This window comes from Dendrobates tinctorius, unplaced genomic scaffold (assembly GCF_039654945.1).
Source record: "Dendrobates tinctorius isolate UK_male_01 unplaced genomic scaffold, ASM3965494v1 ptg000213l, whole genome shotgun sequence".
Classification (NCBI taxonomy): Eukaryota; Metazoa; Chordata; class Amphibia; order Anura; family Dendrobatidae; genus Dendrobates; species Dendrobates tinctorius.
Genome location: NW_027361880.1, coordinates 7184451 through 7206539, shown reverse-complemented (window position 1 = coordinate 7206539; position 22089 = coordinate 7184451). Strand labels below are relative to the sequence as shown.

At 44.6% G+C, this 22089-nt stretch overlaps 1 protein-coding gene across 3 annotated transcripts in view; it reads left to right on the top strand.

The window, feature by feature from the left end:
* SEC14L2 (SEC14 like lipid binding 2) overlaps positions 1 to 22089 on the top strand; it is an 81363-nt gene that overhangs the window by 18910 nt on the left and 40364 nt on the right. For all 3 annotated transcript variants that reach the window (XM_073554813.1, XM_073554814.1, XM_073554812.1), the window contains 3 exons: positions 14311 to 14499; positions 19039 to 19134; positions 20642 to 20702. In XM_073554813.1, coding sequence (XP_073410914.1) covers positions 14311 to 14499; positions 19039 to 19134; positions 20642 to 20702 — 346 coding nt within the window. The remainder of the gene's footprint in view (positions 1 to 14310; positions 14500 to 19038; positions 19135 to 20641; positions 20703 to 22089) is intronic.

Sequence of the window (22089 nt, the reverse complement as noted above, 5' to 3'; positions counted from 1 at the left end):
GTTCTTGGACAGAGCAGAATTATCTCTTCATGTTACAGAAAGAGAAGAAATTCGAAGTGCACCTGAAGAAACAGAGGAATGGAGACATGTGACCCAGAGAAGCAGGAGGATCAGGAGGCAGTCAGCACCCATACTGCTCAGAAACCAGTACCAGGCTCTCACGCAGGAAAATGATGAAGAAATACATCAGGATAAGACTTTGCCAACAAACAGCAACCTTGTACGCCTTCAGAGTCCTCCTGGATGGAGAAAGAAGAATGTTGTGAAGAAGAAACGGAGAGTGGTGGTCATGGGGGATTCCCTGCTGAGAGGAACAGAGGCTGCTATCTGCAGACCGGATATAACTTCAAGAGAAATGTGCTGTCTTCCAGGTGCAAAAATTAAAGATGTGTCTGACAGGATATCAGGACTCTTCAGACCTACAGATGACTACCCATTCCTGCTACTACATGTGGGGACAAATGACACCGCAAGAAATGACCTGGAAACCATCTGCAGAGACTTTGAAGACTTAGGCAAGAAAGTGAAAGAACTGGGAGCGCAGGTGGTCTTCTCTTCCATCCTCCCAGTGGATGGCCATGGAACAAGGAGGTGGAATAAGATTCTGCAGGTGAACAACTGGCTACGTCGATGGTGCAGTCAGCAACGATTTGGATTTCTGGATCACGGAGTGAACTACTTATACGATGGACTACTTGCTAGAGATGGGGTGCACCTTACGAAGACTGGAAAGCATGTATTTGGAAGTCGCCTTGCTACACTTGTAAGGAGAGCTTTAAACTAGAACAACATGGGAAGGGAAGCAAAAGACCAGAAAAAGCCATACACCTGACAAATGCTATTGAGAACTCTGCTATTAGAAGTGGAAAGGAAGAACAAAGACGAAAGAATCTAATTAATAATAATATTGGAGAAAGAGAAACCAATCACAAACTAAAATGTTTCTATACTAATGCACAAAGCATGGGCAACAAACAAGGAGAATTGGAACTACTAACACAGGAAAAGAAATATGATGTCATTGGAATCACTGAAACTTGGTGGGACGATACACATGATTGGAATACAAGACTAGAAGGATACAACTTATTTGCAAGAAACAGACTTGATAAACGAGGAGGGGGTGTTGCATTGTATGTTAGAAACGCATATATCTGCACAGAGATTGAAGCTTCAGAGACTGGGAGTTCTGTGGAAACTGTTTGGGTAAGAATACAAGGACAGAACAATGGAAAGGACACCATTGTAGGCATTTACTACAGGCCGCCTGTGCAAGCTGAAGATATGGATGAACTCTTTATGCATCAAATGGCCAAGTTCTCCAAAAAATATGACATAGTTGTCATGGGAGATTTCAACTATCCAGACATTTGTTGGGAATCTCTCTCAGGCAAAACTAACAGGTCAAGGAAATTCTTATCCTCTCTTGCTGACAACTTTATCTTCCAAAAGGTAGGGGAGAAAACAAGGGGAACTGCTACCTTGGATCTAATCCTTATAAACAGGGAGGAAATGGTTGAGGAGGTAAGTGGCTGGAACCCTAGGAGGTAGCGACCATGCTATTTTAGAATTTTGGATAACTAGAGGCGGAAGACCTGTGAAGACTCAGACGTCAAGGTTAGATTTCAGAAAGGCAGATTTTAAGGGATTCAGAAAGATAATTGGAGGGATCCAATGGCTGGATATCCTTAAAGACAAAAATGTCCAGGAAGGTTGGGAAATCTTGAAAAATGAAATTCTCAAAGCACAGTTGTTAACAATTCCGAAAAGAGGGAAGAATAGGAAGCATTTAAGGAAACCAGGATGGGTGAACACAGAACTTAAACACATGCTAAAAAGGAAGAAAAAAATGTTTATAAAATGGAAAGAGGGAGGCATATCTAAAGAAGAATATAATGCTGTCTGCAGAATCTGCAGGGCACAAATCAGATTATTCTAAAGCTGAAAATGAATTGAGGCTTGCAAGAGATGTCAAAAGCAATAATAAAGGATTTTGGGGATATGTCAAAAGTAAAAGAAAAGTCAAAGATGCTATAGGATTTTTACAGCATGAAAATGATGAAATGGTAAGACAGGATGTTGAGAAGGCTGAACTTTTAAATTCCTATTTTGCATCTGTTTTCTCTCAGAAAGGAAATGTAACACCAACTGTTATTCACTGTCCTATTAAGGGAATAGAAGAATCCAGGATATCTATAAACAGAAAGATAGTGAGGAAACACTTAGCTAACCTAAATGAATTCAAGTCTCCAGGTCCAGATGAATTACACCCCAGAGTACTGAAGGAGATAGCAGAAGAAATTTCTGAACCACTCTCCATAATCTTTGAAAATTCTTGGAGAACAGGAGAAGTGCCAGAAGACTGGAGAAGAGCAAATGTTGTTCCTATCTTCAAAAAGGGGAAGAAGGTGGACCCAGGCAACTATAGGCCAGTGAGTCTGACTTCTATACCAGGAAAGATCTTTGAACAAATTATTAAACAACATGTAAGTCAATACCTGGATAAGAATGAAGTGATCAAACAGAGTCAGCATGGGTTTGTAACTAATAAGTCATGTCAGACTAACTTAATTTCCTTCTATGACGGTATCACTGATTGGGTGGATCAAGGAAATGCTGTAGATATAGTATATCTTGACTTCAGCAAAGCATTTGACAAAGTCTCTCATACAATCCTTATTGAAAAAATGACTAAGTATGGAATGGACAAGGCAACTGTTAGGTGGATTCATAGCTGGCTTAGTGATCGGACCCAAAGAGTGGTCGTAAATGGCTGCACATCCAGTTGGAAGAATGTCTCAAGTGGGGTACCACAGGGCTCTGTCCTGGGCCCTGTATTGTTCAACATCTTTATCAACGATTTAGATGAAGGAATTGAGGGTAAACTGATTAAATTTTCTGATGACACAAAGCTAGGAGGGATAGCTAATACTAGAGAAGAGAGAGAGAGGATTCAAAAAGATTTAAATAAACTGGAGAAGTGGGCAGTAACTAACAGAATGGTTTTTAACAGGGAGAAATGCAAAGTACTACATCTGGGCAATAAAAATGAAAAAAGCATATATAGAATGGGAGGAATAGGGCTAAGTGACAGCACATGTGAAAAAGACTTGGGTATACTAATAGATCACAGACTGAATACGAGTCAACAGTGTGATGCAGCAGCAAAAAAGGCAAATGCAGTTCTAGGATGTATTAACAGAAGCATACAGTCTAGATCACGTGAAGTCATTATTTCCCTCTACTCCTCTTTGGTCAGACCTCATCTGGAATATTGTGTCCAGTTTTGGGCACCACATTTTAAAAAAGACATCAACAAACTGGAGCAAGTTCAGAAAAGAGCGACCAGAATGGTGACCGGTCTGCAAACCCTGTCTTATGAGGAAAGGTTGCAGGATTTGGGAATGTTTAGTTTGCAAAAGAGAAGACTGAGAGGAGACTTAATTGCTGTCTACAAATATCTAAAGGGCTGTCACATTGTAGAAGGATCAACTTTATTCTCATTTGCACAAGGAAAGACTAGAAGCAATGGGATGAAACTGAATGGGAGGAGACACAGATTAGATATTAGAAAAAACTTTTTGACAGTTAGAGTGATCAATGAGTGGAACAGGCTGCCACGAGAAGTGGTGAGTTCTCCTTCAATGGAAGTCTTCAAACAGAGGCTGGACAGACATCTGACTGGGATGATTTAGCGAATCCTGCTTTGAGCAGGGGGTTGGACCAGATGGCCCAGGAGGTCCCTTCCAACTCTACGATTCTATGATTCTATGATTCTACACCCTACATTAAAATTGATTCCTATTTAATGAAATATTTGAAATCCAACTTATTGTAATATGGACTGGAAATTGTTAATGTTGATAAATGCTGTACTCATACAAAGAATGTGTGTGCAGAAATTAAAGGGAAGGTGCCATCCAAAAATTATTATTAATAGATACATGGCTCAGCAGACTATCACACAGGATAGGATTAGATACACAGCTCAGCAGACAGTATCACACGGGATAGGATTAGATACATGGCTCAGCAGACTATCACACAGGATAGGATTAGATACACAGCTCAGCAGACAGTATCACACGGGATAGGATTAGATACACAGCTCAGCAGACAGTATTACACAGGATAGGATTAGATACACAGCTCTGAAGACTATCACACAGGATAGGATTAGATACACGGCTCAGCTGTCAGTATCACACAGGATAGGATTAGATACACGCTCAGCAGTCAGTATCACAGGAGAGGATTAGATACACTGCTCAGCACACAGTATCACACAGGAGAGGATTAGATACACAGCTCAGCAGACAGTATCACACAGGAGAGGATTAGATACACAGCTCAGCAGTCAGTATCACAGGAGAGGATTAGATGTCCAGCAGATTGCCAAGTGTTTTGAAGGAGCAGCTCCTCCTCTGTTTTGCAAGTGCAGGGGCTGCAGCTGATCAGGTGTTTTGGAAAGAGCAGCTCGGTCCCCAGGAGCTCGTCCTGTATTCTCTCCTGCAGGTTGTATGTGCAGAGTGAACATCCAAGCCGTTATGCTGGAACAGTACAGCATCCAAGGCTTGCATCAGAGTGTAACTGGAAAGCACTGGGCTCTAATAAGATGGCGCCTGGCCACACCTACAGCTGTGAATTGAGCTGCCCACAGAGGCGTGCCCAGTTCACAGCTGATGCTGCTGCAATGATACAGATAGGGGTCGGGAGCCGACTGTTATGTCTTATGCCCAGGGACTGCCGTAAATGAGCATGGAAAGTGTCGTTCAGCAGCCAGAAAGGTAAGATGGCAGCCCCCAGTGGCTGCATTAATATAGTAAAAAAAAAACCATACACCCCACTGAGTCAAGCTTAGGGGACAATATCTTTTTATACCATTTTCTTTTTTACGTTAAATTATGAAAAAACATGGCACCTTCCCTTTAAGAGATTGTATATGTCAGGCTGAGCAGTGTACCTGGCTGCAACCCAGACCTTCAGAATCCTTTCACCTGATCCGCTAGTAAAACCTGTTCTGGATATAGAAAGCTGTCAGATTAGTGTGATAACCCTTACTGACACTATGGTTTAACGTCTGGCAAGAAACTAATATGGGTGATAGATTTGCCGTATTTATAGGCATGGTTTTAAAATACTTGGAAGAGCAATCCAGAGTACAATCCATCCAAATAACTCATCGGTGTCATAAAAGCAGAAAATTACATAAAACCACTAACATCCAAATATAATAACGATATACAGTATATATGTAAATATTCCAAATTTTAACATAACATATTTTTTGGATTATAAGACTCTCCGGATTATAAGACGCGCCCCAAATTTTGAGGAGGAAAAATAGGAAAAAAACTTTTTTTTTAATAGGGATTTTTGTGTACTTACCGTAAAATCCTTTTCTCCGAGCCATTCATTGGGGGACACAGAGACAGTGGGTGTTATGCTGCTGCCACTAGGAGGACACTAAGCAATCAGAAAGAAAAAAGTTAACTCCTCCCCTGCAGTATACACCCCGCAGCTGGATGAGACATCTCCAGTTCAGTGAAAAAAGCAGTAGGAGGTTAAGCAGTCAACAGTAACGCACTATGTCAAAACCTAAGAATGCTACAAATGAGCCAGTAGGCTAAACAGGGCGGGTGCTGTGTCCCCCAATGAATGGCTTGGAGAAAAGGATTTTACGGTGAGTACACAAAAATCCCTATTTCTCCTACGCCTAATTGGGGGACACAGACAGTGGGACGTCCTAAAGCAGTCCCTGGGTGGGAAGCATACATCTGCTAATACCCCATGTACCTCTGAGTTAAGACTGAGGTACTGCCGCTTGCAGGATGCGTCTGCCGAGAGCTGCATCTGCAGAGGCCTGAGAATGAATTTGGTAATGTTTTGAAAAGGTATGCAGACTGGACCAAATCACAGCCTTGCAGACCTGTTCTGCCGTGGCCTGGTGCCGAATGGCCCACGAAGCGCCCACTGACCGGGTAGAGTGCGCCTTAATCCCCGCAGGGACGGGCGCGTTCCTGACACGGTAGGATTCCTGAATCGCAGAGCGAATCCACCTGGCTAGCGTTGCTTTGGACGCGGCTAGGCCTTTCCTATGCCCCTGAGGAAGTATGAACAGAGCATCTGACCTGCGGAAGGGAGCCGTCCGCGAGATGTACCGTCTCAGTGCCCTAACCACATCCAGGGTGTGGAGGGCCTTCTCAATGCGATGGACTGGTGCCGGACAAAAGGAAGGCAAAACAATTTCCTCGTTGAGATGGAAAGAGGAGACGACCTTGGGCATGAAGGACGAGGACTTTCTGAGAACCACCTTGTCCTGATGAAAATTCAGGAACGGAGAACGGCAGGACAGAGCTGCCAATTCCGAAACTCGTCTGATTGACGTGATGGCTACTAGAAAGACCACTTTCCAAGAGAGGATGGTCAATGACACGTCCTGCAGCGGTTCAAAAGGATCCTCTTGTAAGGCCCCGAGAACCAGGTTAAGGTCCCATGGTTCTAATGGATTCCTATAAGGAGGCGCTACATGGGAGACTCCTTGAATAAACGTCCTGACCTGAGGTTTGGTGGCAATTCTTTGTTGGAAAAGCACTGACAAGGCTGAAATTTGGCCCTTGAGCTAGCTAAGCACGAGACCTGATCTTAGCCCGGATTGAAGAAACTCCAATATTCTCAGAATGGAGGATACCAGAGGGGAACGACCATGATCCTTGCACCATGAAAAGAATATTTTCCAGGTGCGGTGATAGATACATCTGGATACGGGCTTCCTAGCACTAATCATGGTGGAGATGACGGGAGAGAATCCAACCTGTGCTAAAATCCAGGATTCAACAGCCATGCCGTCAAAGACAGGGCCCTGGAGTTCTGGTGGTAAATCGGGCCCTGAGAAAGCAGATCCGAGCGATCTGGAAGTCGCCAGGGAACGTCGGGGACTAGCTGTATTAGTTCCGCATACCATGCTTGGCGCGGCCAATCTGGCGCGACTAGGATTACAGGCACTCCCTCTGCTCTGATCTTCTTGACAACCCTCGGAAGCAAGGGAAGAGGGGGAAAGATGTACGGAAGCCGGAACTGGTGCTATGGCAGCACCAGGGCGTCCGCTTCGTTGGCGCATGGATCGCGCGATCGGGCAATGACACCTTGTTTAGCCTGGAGGCCATGAGGTCCACATCCGGAGTCCCCCAGAAGACAGATCTGGTGAAAGACCTCTGGATGAAGAGACCACTCTCCTGAGGCAATGCCTTCGTGACTGAGAAAATCTGCCGCCCAATTTTCCACGAATGGAGTGGGAAGCTGGACGGGAAAGAGTTCGCACTGCCTGTTGTAAAGCTTGCGTCTTTTCTGGAGGGAGAATGACCAACCCGCGGGAAGTGTCCAAGATCATTCCTAAAAAGGAGATTTGCTGAGCCGGTTTCGGGGAAGACTTTTCGAAGTTTATCTTCCACCCCAGGCGTGGAAGTGTATTTACTGTTCTCTCCACAGATTCTTTGCAGGCTGAAAGGGACGGACCCTTGATGAGCAGGTCGTCGAGATACGGTAACACTACTACTCCCTGAGAGTGGAGAATGGCCATGACCTTGGTAAAGACCCTGGGGGCAGTGGCGAGTCCGAAGGGCAAGGCCTTGAACTGGAAGTGTTCCTCGTGAATTGCAAAGCGCATGAACTGCTGGTGAGACGGGCAGATCGGGATCTGAAGGTAAATGTCCTTGATGTTGATGGATGCTAGGAACTCTCCTTTCTCCATGGAAGCAACCACTGACCAGAGAGATTCCCTTCGGAATCGCCGAACCGTGACAAACTGATTTAACAGTTTGAGATCCAGAATGGGACGCATCGAGCCATCTTTCTTTGGAACCACAAAAAGGTTTGAATAAAATCCTCTGAACCTCTCGTGATGAGGGACAGGAATGATGACGCCGTCCCTTAAGAGAGCTTGAACAGCCCGAAGGAAGGCTCTTGTCTTTCCCTTGGGCGGAGAAGAAAGGAAAAAACGAGTTGGAAGGGGAGAGGAAAACTCTATCTTGTATCCGGAGGACACTAGCTCCCTGACCCACTTGTCGTGGACGACCGCGAGCCAGGTGTGGCTAAAGGAAAGTAGACAGCCGCCTACTTTGTCCGCGTCCGCCGGATACCGCAACAAGTCATTGGGTAGATCTCTGAGACCTGGCTCCTTTGGAACCGGAAGCCCTAGGTCTGGGTTTCCAAGGACGGTTAGGTCTGTACGAGACCTGGGAGCCTCTGTCCCCGCGCGAAGATGGACCTGATCCGGAAGAGAAGGTAGAGGAGGACCAACCGGAGTTGTTGCGAAAGGAACGAAAGCGCGCCGGCTGTTGGTTGCGAAACGGCCGAGTAGCTTTTTGTTGAGGCAGAAATTTACTCCCCCCCCCCCCGGTAGCATTAGAATTGAGTTGATCTAGTTTCTCTCCAAAAAGGCGACCTGTTTGAAACGGGGGAGAAGTCAAGGATCTTTTGGATGCGGCATCCGCCCGCCAGTCGCGGAGTCATAGGGCTCTTCTAATGGAGACCGCATTAGCGGCAGTTTGAGCAGCGCAGTTGGCGGCGTCAAAAGAGGCGTCCACTACGAAGTCCGCTGCGTGAATTATCTGCCTGGCGACCGCGGTTGCTTCCGGAGGAAGATTGGTGTCCTGGAAGGAGGTAATCAAGACCTCTGTCCAAGCGGCCATTGTTTTTGTGACCCAAATTGCCGCGAAAGATGGAAAAAGCGCTGCTCCTGAAGGTTCAAAAACTGAACGGGCAAGGTAGTCAAGGTAGTCAATCTGACGATCGGAGGGGTTTTTGATCGAGGACCCCTCGGACACAGACAGAAGTGTCTTTGAAGCCAGGCGCGATACAGGCGGGTCCACCGGAGGGGACTGTAACCAATCTTTCATTAGGTCTGGGTCAAAGGGGTATTTAGCCTGAGTAGACTTGTGCCCTGTGAATCGCTTAAGCGGACGATCTCTATGTTGCTGAACCACTTCCTTAAAGTCCGGATGGCTGGTAAATAACCTTAGCACACGCTTGGTTTTCTTAAGAGAAATAGGATGTGTTGGAGCGGGAACATTATCCTCATCCAACTTCAGGATCTTGTTAACTGATTCTATAAGAGAATCAAGTGACTCATGATCAGATGGAGGATTCTGAGGGGCAGACGTGTCAGAATCAAAATCAGAGTTGTGCTCGCTGAGAACTCCAGGAGAGGGAGAGCGAGAGATAGGAGCCGCAGAAGCGCTAACAGGGCTAGAGGAAGCGTCATGGGTCCGCTTTCTAGAGCCCCGACCATCCCTTGAACGAGAACGGCCCCTGCTGGCGGATGGTTCCCTTTCAACGCCAGAGCTTTCCTCGGGGGATAAGGACGCCTTCTGGTTTACAGAGCCCTCCCGAAGGGAGAATATAGCCTGGGTCAGAGACTCTACCGATCGTGACAGGGACGCAGCCCACTCAGGGGTATTAGACGCAGGAGACCCGTCAGCAGAGGGCGATTAGGCGCAGGCCGGGTTGCAGAACGGATTAGTCTGTGCACTCGGTAAGCCAGCCTTGCAAGAGGTACACACGGTAAAAAACGCAGTGTGCTTTTTAGCAGCCCGCTTTGCTTCCTTAGATTGAGACATAGCTCTCCTGAAAGGGTTAACGGCAGAGTCTGCTGCAGGGAACGTGCCAGGAAGGGGTTAAGCTTTGATCTGGGGTAGATGCAGCTTACCCGGTCCTATCTTGTGTCCCCCGGGAGGAATGGCGGTGGCCCTGCGGTGGCACCCGGTATCCGGCTGCTCGCCTCACAGATTGTGTCCAGCTGAGGAAAAAAGGATATGGGCCCCCGAGATTAGGAGCGCGCGTCTCGTACAGGCTGAGAGTCGCCAAAGCGAGGGGGGCGGCGCCATTCAAATTGCGGCCTAGTAGGCCGGAAAAGCCAGGGCCTGGATTTTGCGCCTACCCGAGGTAGGCGCCGGTGGGCGGGCCGGGGCGGCGCCATTTAAATTGCGGCCTAGCAGGCCAGGAAGCCGGGGACTAAAATTTTTTGCGCTACCCGCGGTAGCGCCGACGGGGGCGTGCGACAGTGAGGGCCGCGATGGGCGCTGAGAACTCCTGGGTGCCCCGCCGCTGACTACATCAGCGCTACTCCCGGGGGACAGGACCCGACCCCATACCTCCACTCCAGCGTTCAGCGCTATCCGGTCCTCTATGCAGGCTCTCATCCTCCTGGATGAAGCAGAGCTGGAGGAGTTTTTAAAGGGGCCACGCTCAATCGACCCTCCCTATGATAGGGGGATGGAGAGCTATGGGGCTGATTCAGGGCCTATGTAAGCACTGTCCCAGTCTTCAACGTTACGTGCGACTGCCCCGGACGGGAACTTCCATCAAGCATCATCGCCAAAGGTAGAGGAATCAGCCCAAAAACGTCGCAGGAACGGTACGTGAAGGGTTACTCCACGTGCTTGCCTGTTGTTGGTTCGGGGGAGAGCGGGCAGTAGAAAGGAACTGTCGGCCCCTTCACTCCGTTAATTAAAAAATAAAAATTTACAAGTAAATTAAAATAAAAACGGTGGGGTCTGAAACCAGACCCAAGTGCCTCCTACAGACACTAAGCAAGAACTGGAGATGTCTCATCCAGCTGCGGGGTGTATACTGCAGGGGAGGAGTTAACTTTTTTCTTTCTGATTGCTTAGTGTCCTCCTAGTGGCAGCAGCATAACACCCACTGTCTCTGTGTCCCCCAATAAGGCGTAGGAGAAAATGGTGGTGCTTCTTATAATGCATGCGTCTTATTGCTTACCGGGGGTGGTGGCTGCAGTAAAGCAGGGTCCCAGGGTTGCTGCTGGAGGAGGCAAGAATGGTGTGTTTCTGCAGGCTGGGATGAGGGGGTATTCCGATGTGTGGCACTGTGCCGCTGCTGCGCTGTGTCCCGGTGGCGGTGCTGCGGGGGGCTCTGCCGACATTTTGTGAAAGGCCAGAGCTCCTGGCAGTTCCATGGTTTCCGGTGTGGTGGACGCCGGGAAAATGGCCACCGGGGAGCGGCGCAGATGGAGATCTCGACACCAAATCTTGGGAGATGAGATCTCAGCGCTGAAATCTCATCTCCCGAGATCTTGGTGCCGAGATCTCCATCTGCGCATGCACCACCCCTTGGCGGCCATTTTCCTGGAGTCCACCGCCCCGGAAACCATGGAACTGCCAGGAGCTTCACAAAATATCTGCAGAGTCCCCCTGCAGCATCGTCACCGGGACAGCGCAGCACCACCACCGGACACCTACAGCGGCGCGCCGCTAAGGTATATCCGCATCATAAGATGCACCCCTATTTTCCCCCCAAATTTTGGGGACAAAAGGTATGTCTTACAATCTGAATAATATGATATATATATATATATATATATATATATATATCTCACTAGTGACAAAAATTGTGGATACACTACAAATTTTTGTCATTTTTTTTTAAAAAAGTTTTTAGCATGCAATCATACAAAGTGTTTATAACAGTAATGCAACAAGTAATCTAAAGTAGATGAGAACACCTCTACATAGAAAAAAGGTTTCTATAATACAAAATATCTCATTGCTTCTATAAGAACAGCGGAATGGCCGAATCAAAATATCACGTCCTAATATGTTAATTTCATGCTATCTCTATGTGTTCTTTCTTTAGTAGCGTGTAAGGTATTCTTTAGCATCCATAACAGCTTTGTATCTCCTTGGCATTGATTCAACAAGACTTATCAGGTTCTCTATGGTTATAACATGGTACCAGGAACTGATAACTGTTGCAATCAATGCCTGTTTGTTGTTTGGTCGCTTACTAGAAACCAATCGCTTTAATCTTGACCACAGATTTTCGATAAGGTTCAGATCAGGACTGTTTCCTGGCCATGAAAGCACAGAAATTTGTTTGCTTTCAAACCATTTTAGACATTGCCTTGCAGTTTGACATGGTGCTCCATCCTGTTGAAAAATAATTTTGGTCTGTTCCTTGACAAGGTCATGAATTGATGGGATGAGCTTTGGTTCAAGGACATCATGAATATATTTCGAAGCATTTACAGTTCCCTCAAGGACCTGTATTCTCCCAATTCCATGCCAGGACATACAGCCCCATATGATAACACTCTCAGGATGTTTCATTGTAGCTGTCATACACTCTGGAAGACAGTCTTCTTTTGGCCGTCTCCGAACATAAAACACTCCGTCACTACCAAAAATTGATATTCTCGTTTCATCGCTCCAGATTACTTTCTTCCAATTTTCAGTTGTCCGGCTAAGATGTTCTTTGGCCCAGGAAATTCTCTTACTTCTCTGTTTAAGATTTAGGAATGGATTTTTCCTTGGTGTTCGTGCTTTCAGACCAGCATCAAGTAATCAGCGACGTACTGTTCTATCCGACACCGAAACTCCGCCATCGTGCCAGAACTGGTTGAGTTCCTTGGCTGATGCTCTTCTGTTTTGCAAGGCTAACCTAACAATTCGTGTGTCTGTTTTTGGAGTTGTTGCCTTTTTCCTTCCTCTTCCACTCTTAGTTTTGATGCTGCAACTATCAGCAAATCATGAACACGGCTTTTGCACTACAGAAGCAGTGACTCCACCACCCATCTTCGTAGCAATTTCTCTAAAACTGTATCCCTCCTTCCTCGAAACAATAGCTTTAGCTCTCTTTTTTTTTTTTGGAGACCAATCAGACCTCTTTGTGGCTGGCATGATTAAAATCTTTATCAGCTCAAAATAGACATTTATAATTATTCAGTTAAAAATTTGCATTTAAATATTAATAAAATACAAGAAATAAAAATTCTCAATAGTTTGTAAAGAAATGAAAGCCTATAGGACCTATATTGAAAGGATCACGTGACGACTGTAGCTTTAAAACACTATTTTTAATTACATGCTCTTTGCATAGTGGTGGTCTCCCTTTTTGACTGCATTCAAAAATGGGACAAAAAACAGTGTGTGAAGGAGGCCTTACCGCATTCACTTTTTGCCTAAAGTTTTTATCAAAGACATAAAGACTTGATCCAGCTTTTTGGGACCCCGTACATAGTTCTGCCTTGTATCATACTTACATGAGGTTTTGTTTGTCACCTCTTCACCACAGTCTTGCGCACACTTCCTTTAGTAGTTACTTGCTTTTTCCGCCTCTTGCGATTCAGGAGATGTCCAGCACATTATGTAATGTGGAGGTCTATGCTATGAGTGATCATTACGTCATTCTGAAAACATCAGACTCTTGAAGAAGGAAACAAAATAACGTCACTATTTATATTCGACACTTTAATCATGTTTTATAGCCAAACCATTCGAAAGTGCTTTCATAAATCGTGTTTAATAGTATAAATAATGACCACTGCTCAGTACATGACCCTTTATAATGAAGACCGCTAACCACTTCCTTATTACTATCCGCCACTTTACCATGTATACTATCCATAATAGCATTTCATCATCCAAAGCCTGAACAGGGTGCCGCCTTTCTGGCACATAGCTCTCATTCTCTCCATTTTTTTTTTTTACACAGTTAGGAAATGTAAAAATTACAGTCTGGATGTCTAGAACAATTACTAGGGTGCGCTTGTCTTATATTAGTTTTTACGGCTTTTATAAAAATATCAGTGCCTTAAAGGGGTATTCCCAACTCCAAGATCCTATCCCAATATATAGTTGGTGTAATAATAATATTAGCAAATACCTCAAATTAGAAATGTAGTCTAGTTCTTCTAATTTGCAGTGTCACTTACCCCATGTGCAGGGCATTGCAGTAGCTTAGATATCCATGGTTACGACCAGTAACAAATAACTGTCACTATATGAGTGGTCATAACCATGAATACCTAAGCTGCTGCAATGCTCTGCACACAGGGTAAGCAACATAGCAAATCAGAAGGACTATACTACATTTCAAATTGAAGGAATGTGCTAATATTATTATTACACCTACTACATATTGGGATAGGATTTTGGAGATGGAAATACCCCTTTAAGTTCTTCCTCCTCCCATTATGCAGTAAGAATTTTACCAATTAATTCAATGGCAGAAATGAGTGAATTCAGAGAGTACTATAGGCCAGAAAACGGTTCAAAGATATATTATTTATTCTGTACTATAGAACAAAACCGCTGTCTAAATGATCCTGTATTTAGACGTCTCCCAAGTTGTTCTTCTTGCTGATCAAGGCTAAAAATGAGGAAAAAACTATTAGTCTTTAATGGACTATCACGTATATTAATGATAATGCGATGATATAGCTTTGCATTGTTACTGTAGAACTGGCACCGTTTTATATACAATCTTGTTGTGCTTTTCTTTTCTTGTTCTCTCCAGGCAGTCCAGAAGTATTTGTCAGGAGGCCTGTGTGGGTATGACCTGGAAGGCTGCCCTATCTGGTACGATGTTGTCGGGCCTTTGGACCCAAAGGGTTTACTCTTCTCTGCTTCCAGGCAAGACCTTATAAAGACCAAAATGAGAGACTGTGAGAGATTGCACCTGGAATGCCGTAGGCAGAGTGAGAAGGTGAGAGCCTTGAATCATGTAAAATGTTAGGCACAACGACTAAGTAAAATGATAGGAAAATGGAGCTAGGAATAAAAGTTGTAGACCTATAAGCCGCTGCATTTCCTAAACTTTATGGCTACGTTTTTTGGTGAGTTCTTGATGTGGCACACAGAAAATTCAGCGTATCCGCAATAGAAATTGATATGCTGCAGATTTGAAACGCGCATCGCAGGTCAGATACGCCAAGTTGAAAAGAAGCCCAGTGGGTATGAGATTTCTATCAATCCCATCCACGTTGCTGGAACTGGAAGACGCTGCATATGTGTCGCAGTGAAAACACGCCTAAATGATGACCTGATAATAAAGAGACCTGTCCCAAAAGGCTTAAAAAGAGACTTAAATATTTTTTTCTGATTATAGCATGCCCGTTTAGAGATTTAAAGCTTGGTTCTAGTGTAACTTGTAGTTTTACTTTTGTTTTATTTTTCATCTCTTGTGCTTTTTATTGGAAAGTATTTGTATATATCTGTATATGTAAAGGTGAAATCGTTTCCATTTTTGTTCCTGTTGAAAGCGAATCTGTCACCTAATTTTTCGTATATAAGATGCGGCCACCGCCATCAGAGGCTTATCTACAGCACTCTGTAATGTAGATAAGCCCCCGATGCAACTTGAAAGATAAGAAAAACAAGTTATATTGTACTCACCCGGGGGCGGACCGGGTCCGATGGGGGTCGCAGTCTGGTCTGGCACCTCCCATCTTCTAGCGATAACGCCCTCTTCTTTGCTTCTCGTTGCGGCTCCGGCCGTATTTATATGCAAAAAATTAGGTGACATATTCCCTTTAATATTTCTGTGATATTATGGTTTAGGGTCATTTCTTTGCCATTTTGCTTGGAAATGTTTGTAACTCCAAGGATTTTGTATGCCCTTTAGTGCTGTAGCTCACGAATGTGATGTGATCTATGTGACTAAGGCTACTTTCACACTTGCGTCGGTACGGGCCCGTTGCAATGCGTCGGGCCGACGTACCGACGCACGTTGTGAAAGATTTGCACAACGGGTGCAGCGGATGCAGTTTTTAAACGCATCCGCTGCCCCATTGTAATGTCCAGGGAGGAGGGGGCGGAGTTGCGGACACGACGCACAAAAAAGTTACATGTAACGTTTTTTTGTGCGTCGCAGCCGCCAAAACACGACACATCCGTCCCACGATGGATGCGACGTGTGGCCATGCGTCGCTAATGCAAGTCTATGGAGAAAAAACGCATCCTGCGGGCAACTTTGCAGGATGAGTTGTTTTCTCCAATACGGCGCATTGCGACGTATGTCACACGACGCTAGTGTGAAAGTAGCCTAATAAAGTATAAAGTTCTCCAAAACTACAGGACAGACGTACTGTATATAACAGGTGGAACAATGAAATCCTCCTTTATGCCAGAGGGCAGCAAATTTCTGGTGACACTTTTATGGCTTTGTGTCCTTTAGACACTGATGTATCTGCTTAGTTTTGCAAGATGAAAACACTTCAGGAAAACGCCAGTGATGTTTTGTCCCGAAGCTTCTTCTATGTGCCATTGTTTTGTTGCTTTCTTTTACATTATGTTTATACTAGTCAGGGCCTTCCAAGCGGAAGTCGATTGACAATGGTCAGGTCCCTGCTTTTAACTGCTTTGCGGCTTTTGAAGAATGAGAAGCGGTTAAAAGAACCTCAAAAGACTGAATATATGCACAGCAAGTTACAGTGCTGTGCAAATTAATTGGGACAGCATTTTTTAACCCCTTAGTGACAGGGCCAAATTTGACCAGTGTCAATTTATGTGGTAATAACTCTGGGACGCTTCAACAAATCCCAGTGATTTTGAGATTGTTTTTTCGTGACACATTATACTTTATGATAATGGTAAATTTAGGTTGATATGTTTTGTGTTTTTTTTTTTTTTTTTTTTTATAAAAAAAAATCAGAAATTTGACAAAAATGTAAAAAAATAGCAATTTTCAAACTTTGAATGATTATCCCTTTAATTCAGATAGTCATACCACAGCAAAAAATTAATAAATAATTATTCCCACATGTCTGCTCTACATCAGCACCATTTATAAATTTGTACTATATTTTGTTAGCATTTTAGGAGGTTTAAAAATGTAGCAGTGATTTTTCATTTTTTCAAGGAAATTTACAAAATTATTTTTTTTTAGGGACCTATCCAGGTTTGAAGTGACTTTAGGGGTCCTATATATTGGGAAACCCCCCAAAGTTATATCATTTTAAAAATAACACCTCGTGGCATACTGAAAACTGCTATCAGTTTATTAACCCTGTGCGATGGGGATCAGCAACCGGCCCCCCCGCCGGGTATCGCTGATCGTGCTTGATCGATCTGGTCCATGTCCCAGCGATCCCACCAACGATCCAACATGGATGGGATCACTGGGACATCGTTAGGCTGATCGCTGGTGAGCTGTCACATAGACAGCACTTCCAGCGATCAGGACCAGCGAGCAAGCTGGTTTCTAATGTAAACATCGGGTATCCAGGAGCCACGGCTCTTGGATACCCACTGTTTACCTTGGAAACCGGCATACACGCTGGTTTCCAAGGTAAACATCAGGTATCTAAGAGCCGCGCGGCTCCTGGATACCCGATGTAAAATTAGAATCCAGCGTCGCTGGTCTCTCGCTGCCACACGCAGCGATGTGTGCTGCCCAGCGGGAGACCAGCGATCAAAAAATGGACCAGGCCGATCAAGCACGATCAGTGATACCCGGCGGGGGGGGCGGTTGCTGATCCCCATCGCTGTGGCGTCACAAAATCAGCGATCTCGCTAGCGTGTGTGTGACTGGGCCTTAAGGCCACTATTTGCTAGTGAATTGCCATGGCAAACATCAGAACCACACAATCATGATCTCAGGGTGCCAATAGGGATAAAGAGGGAGAAGCCACACTATTTTAAAATTTATATGAAGTAGTCAGTATTGGCAGCAGCATCTAAGGGGTTAAACAGATATGGACGGTGACAACACTGATCGTGGCTGACGCAGCAAGTTGTCAGCTTTTGTGTACCGCCGACAGCTGTTGGATTGTTACTTGTATGGGGATGCTAGTCTCTTATATCTCAGGTCAGTTAAAAGACGTATTGACGATCATTAAGGGGTTAAGTAAAATTGTAAGTTGGTTACCAGTCAGTGATTCAAACCAGTTTTAACTGCTTGGTACAGGTACTCACACCTGTTCAAAGCAGTTAAAACTGGTTTGAATCACTGACTGGTAACCAACTTACAATTTTACTTAAAAAATGCTTTGTCCCAATTAATTTGCACAGCACTGTATTTTTACATATAAATATCTATGTTTGTTACATAGGTTGAAAAAAGACTCAGGTTGAACTTGATAGACCTTTCTCCACCAATTATATATTTTATCACTAAATTATGTATAGCCTACCATATTTGTACTGACAAAATCATCCAGGCCTTTGTTAAAAACTGTTAGCGTCAGCCATTACTACCTCTTGTGGTCGGCATTCCTCAGTCTGACTGCTCTAACTATGAAGAACTCTTTCCTATTTAGCTGCAGGAATCTCCTTTCTTCCACCCATAATCAGTGCACCCTGAACCTCAGTATGGCTTTTGGAAGGAATGAGTCCTTTGTATCGACCACACATGTATTTATACAAATAAATGAGATCTTCTCTGAGACGTCTTTTTTTTCTAAGATGTTCTTGTTAACGTTTTTAGTTTGGCACTTTTCAGGCAGGTCTTGAAATGGAGTCGCCTGAAGAAGACCTCGTTTGCGCATACCTTAACTCTAGTTGTTTTGTGGCAGACAGACTTTTTTCTTTGGACTTTTCTAGTGGAATAGCGTCAGCACAGTTTTAAAGCACCTGTCAGGATCCTGACAGCGCCGGCGTACAGCCTTCGCTGAGCAGGGACTCACCAGTGCTGTAGGGGTCCCGGGGACAGTAACAGCTGGAAAGTACAGACGCACAGGACCTGAACGCTGAAGTATTAGCAAGCAGGCACGGGACCTACGGTCATGTGACCGCAAGGGGCGGGGCTTAGCGTCCTGCTTGCTAAGATGGAAGAACACTCAGAGTCGGGCAAACCAGAGATCATGCACAATACGGGCGAACGAGGTACAGGAGGGACAAGCAGATGGGAGGTCAGACGAAGCCAAAGGTCATACACAAGAGGGCGGTGCGGTATAAAAGGGACGAGCAGAGAGCAGTTGAGTCACAAGCAGAGGGTCATACACGAGAGGACGGTGCGGTACAAGAGGGTCAGGCAGAACTCGTAACAGGGACAGAACCAGATCACAACCAAACAAGCAACAAGTTATCAGACACAAGTCACACGTAGACAAGAGGTCACTTAACTCAGCCGAGGGCAGGAGTATAACTGACACCGGACCCAGGTCCAGTGAGCATTAAATAGCCGCCCTCTGCCAGAGAGAGGCAGAAACAATTAACCCCCTGTCTGACCAGGATGGGCCATAGCGAAACCCCGTCCTGGATCATGACAGCACCTTTTAGTTTTATCTTTTTGTCTTATTTTCAGCTGGGCAGAAAGGTTGAAGAAGTTGTGATGATCTATGATGTTGAAGGATTGGGATTAAAGCATCTGTGGAAACCAGCCGTAGATTTATATTGTGAGGTAAGATAGCTTGATTTACAGGTGAACTAAATATAACTTTTAATTAGTACCATAAAATTAAGGCCAACATATATACATATAACAATCCAGATAAGACATAAAGTGCTAGTGCTCAAAATAACCAGTGCTCATATAAAAATATGGTTTGATCTCACCAATGTAGTTTTCTGTGCTGGATGCACGAAACAGGAGCAGGAGGGAAACAGTGGTGGCGGGGGGAGATTAATTTACAATTCTTTCCCTATAACACCATGTTGTGCCCCTGCAGGTTGTGCACCTGCAGTTCTCCCGCCCTTACAAGGGCAGTACCCAAGTATATCCTTTTCATAAATTGTCCATAGAAGTTTGTGTAGCCTTCCAACGCGTTTCCCCCTCCATTCAGGGGTTTCATCGGGCGGGGGGGGGGGTTGTTAATAGGAATACAAATTGGTCTCTTGCAGTGGCAAGTGGTACCAAAAGATGGGCCTGACTAGTCGTGTCAGTGCCCCTACCAGGCGGTGCTCATAGCAATCTGGCTATGACAGCCATAGACGTCTGCTGGAGACCTCTGGTTAGGTATAGAAATTGGGAAAAGAGTGGTCTTCTGCGCTGCTGAATCACTGAAGTCCAATATCAGGTTACCATATCGGCACCAATATGGTCACCTGATAAGCAATGTCAAAGCATTGCTCATCAGGTGATCATGTTGGCACTGATATTTGAACTGTTTGTCTATTTAAAGATCTGTGAAACTTGTACTGACACTTTCTTGTGGTATTTCCTGATGGAGTTCTTTGAAACTCAGAAACACGTTGAATAAAAACCACAATCATTAATACGTTTGGACTTCAGTGATTCAGCAGCGCAGAACAAGACCTTGTTTTTCCCAATTTCTATATCTAACTGCCGGTCCTCTTTGGACTCGTGGATCTGCTGCAGCAACTCTTTTCAATGCTTTATTTGAGCTACGTCTGGGGAGTACAATCCTATTGTATTAACCATTTATCTCTCAGATAAGACCGTATTTGTGCGCTATTTCCTTCAACAGTTTTTCATAGGAGACCTCTGGTTGTCATGCCGACTCATCGGTGACCTGCAGTCATGTGACGGGGTCACCGATGGGCGGGATAAAAGATGCGTTTCCGGTAAGCGTGAGTCAAATGCCGCTGTCAGAGATTGACAGAGGCATTAAACTAGTTAACATCCACGGATGGATCGCGATTCCACCCACGGCTGTTGCGAGCACCCCATGTAGAGGCACTGACACAGCTAGTCAGGCTCATCTTTTGGTTCCACTTGCCACTGCAACTGCAAGAGAACAATTTATATTCCCATTAACAAAATCCCCCCACCCTACTTACGGGTGAAACAAATTGAAAAAAAAGGTTTCAGTCAGAAAAAAACCATGCAGCCAACAAACCGCTATATGGTACCACGGTAGTCATGTAATCTGCTCATGTAAAAACACTTCACACTTAAGTCTATTTTCTCTTTGCAAGTGAATGAATAAGATATTCATATCCCCCAGGTCTTGCAAATGTTTGAAGATAATTATCCCGAGGCTTTAAAAAGACTCTTTGTCATTAAAGGTTGGTTCCTCTTATTTTGTATCCAATTTGAGCATTAGCAAAATAGAATTATATTAGAGACTTCGTATTAACCACTTAACGACCAGGGGTATTTCAGTTTTTGCGTTTTCATTTTTTGCTCCCCTTCTTCCCAGAGCCATAACTTTTCTTTATTTTTCGGTCAATATGACCATTTGAGAGCTTGTTTTTTCCGTGACGAGTTGTACTTTTGAACGGCACCATTGGTTTTACCATGTCGTGTACTAGAAAACGCTAAAAAAATTCCAAGTGTGGTGAAATTGCAAAAAAAGTGAAATCCCACATTGGTTTTTTTATTTGGCTTTTTTACTAGGTTCACTAAATGCTAACACTGACCTGCCATTATGATTCTCCAGGTCATTACGAATTCATTGTTTAACTAAGTAGTGAAAAAAAAAATTCCAAACTTTGTTAAAAAGAAAAAATTGCGCCATTTTTCAATACCCATAGCAACTCCATTTTTCATGATCTCGGGTTGGGTGAGGGCTTATTTTTTGTGTGCTGAGCTGGCGTTTTTAATGATACTATTTTGGTGCAGATACGATCTTTTATTCGCCCGTTATTGCATTTTAAATCAATGTCGCGGTGACCAAAATTTTTTATCGCAACGCCGCTTAGCGATGAGGTTAATCCCTTTTTTTTTTTTTTTTTTTTTAATTGATCGGGTGATTCTGAACGCAGCGATACCAAATATGTGTATGTTGATTTTATATTTTTTTATTTTTCTATATTTTTAAACTTTTTTTTTTTGGTATGCTTCAATAGCCTCCATGGGAGACTAGAAGCTGCCACAATCCAATCGGCTCTGCTACATAGAGGCGACGATCAGATCGCCTCTATATCGCAGAATTACTCGTTTGCTATGAGCGCCGACCATCGGGTGGCGCTCACAGCCAGCCGGCACTGACAACCATAGAGGTCTCCAAGAGAGCTCTGGTTGTCATGCCAGCGAACCAGTGACCCGCGATCACTTGAAGGGGGTCACCGGTCGGCAGATTTTACGGCCCGATGGCCGGAAGCATAAGATAAGTGCCGCTGTCAGCGTTTGACAGCAACATTTAACAGGTTAATAGCCGCAGGTGGATCGCGATTCTACCCGCGGCTATTCAGGGCTCATGTCAGCTGTTCAAAACAGCTGACATGTCCAGGGAAAGATGTGGGCTCAGCACTGGAGCCCACATCAAAGGGAGGGAGTCCGACATCAGCGTAAATTTACGACCAATGTCAGAAAGGGGTTAATGCAGTTTGCGGTTTTGTCTCAGTGAGTTCAATAGTACAATATTGGGGTATTTTTATTAGATAAGATTGTATGTTATATATGTTGTCCTGTATACCCAATACCAGTTACTGATATACATTATTCTAAGCA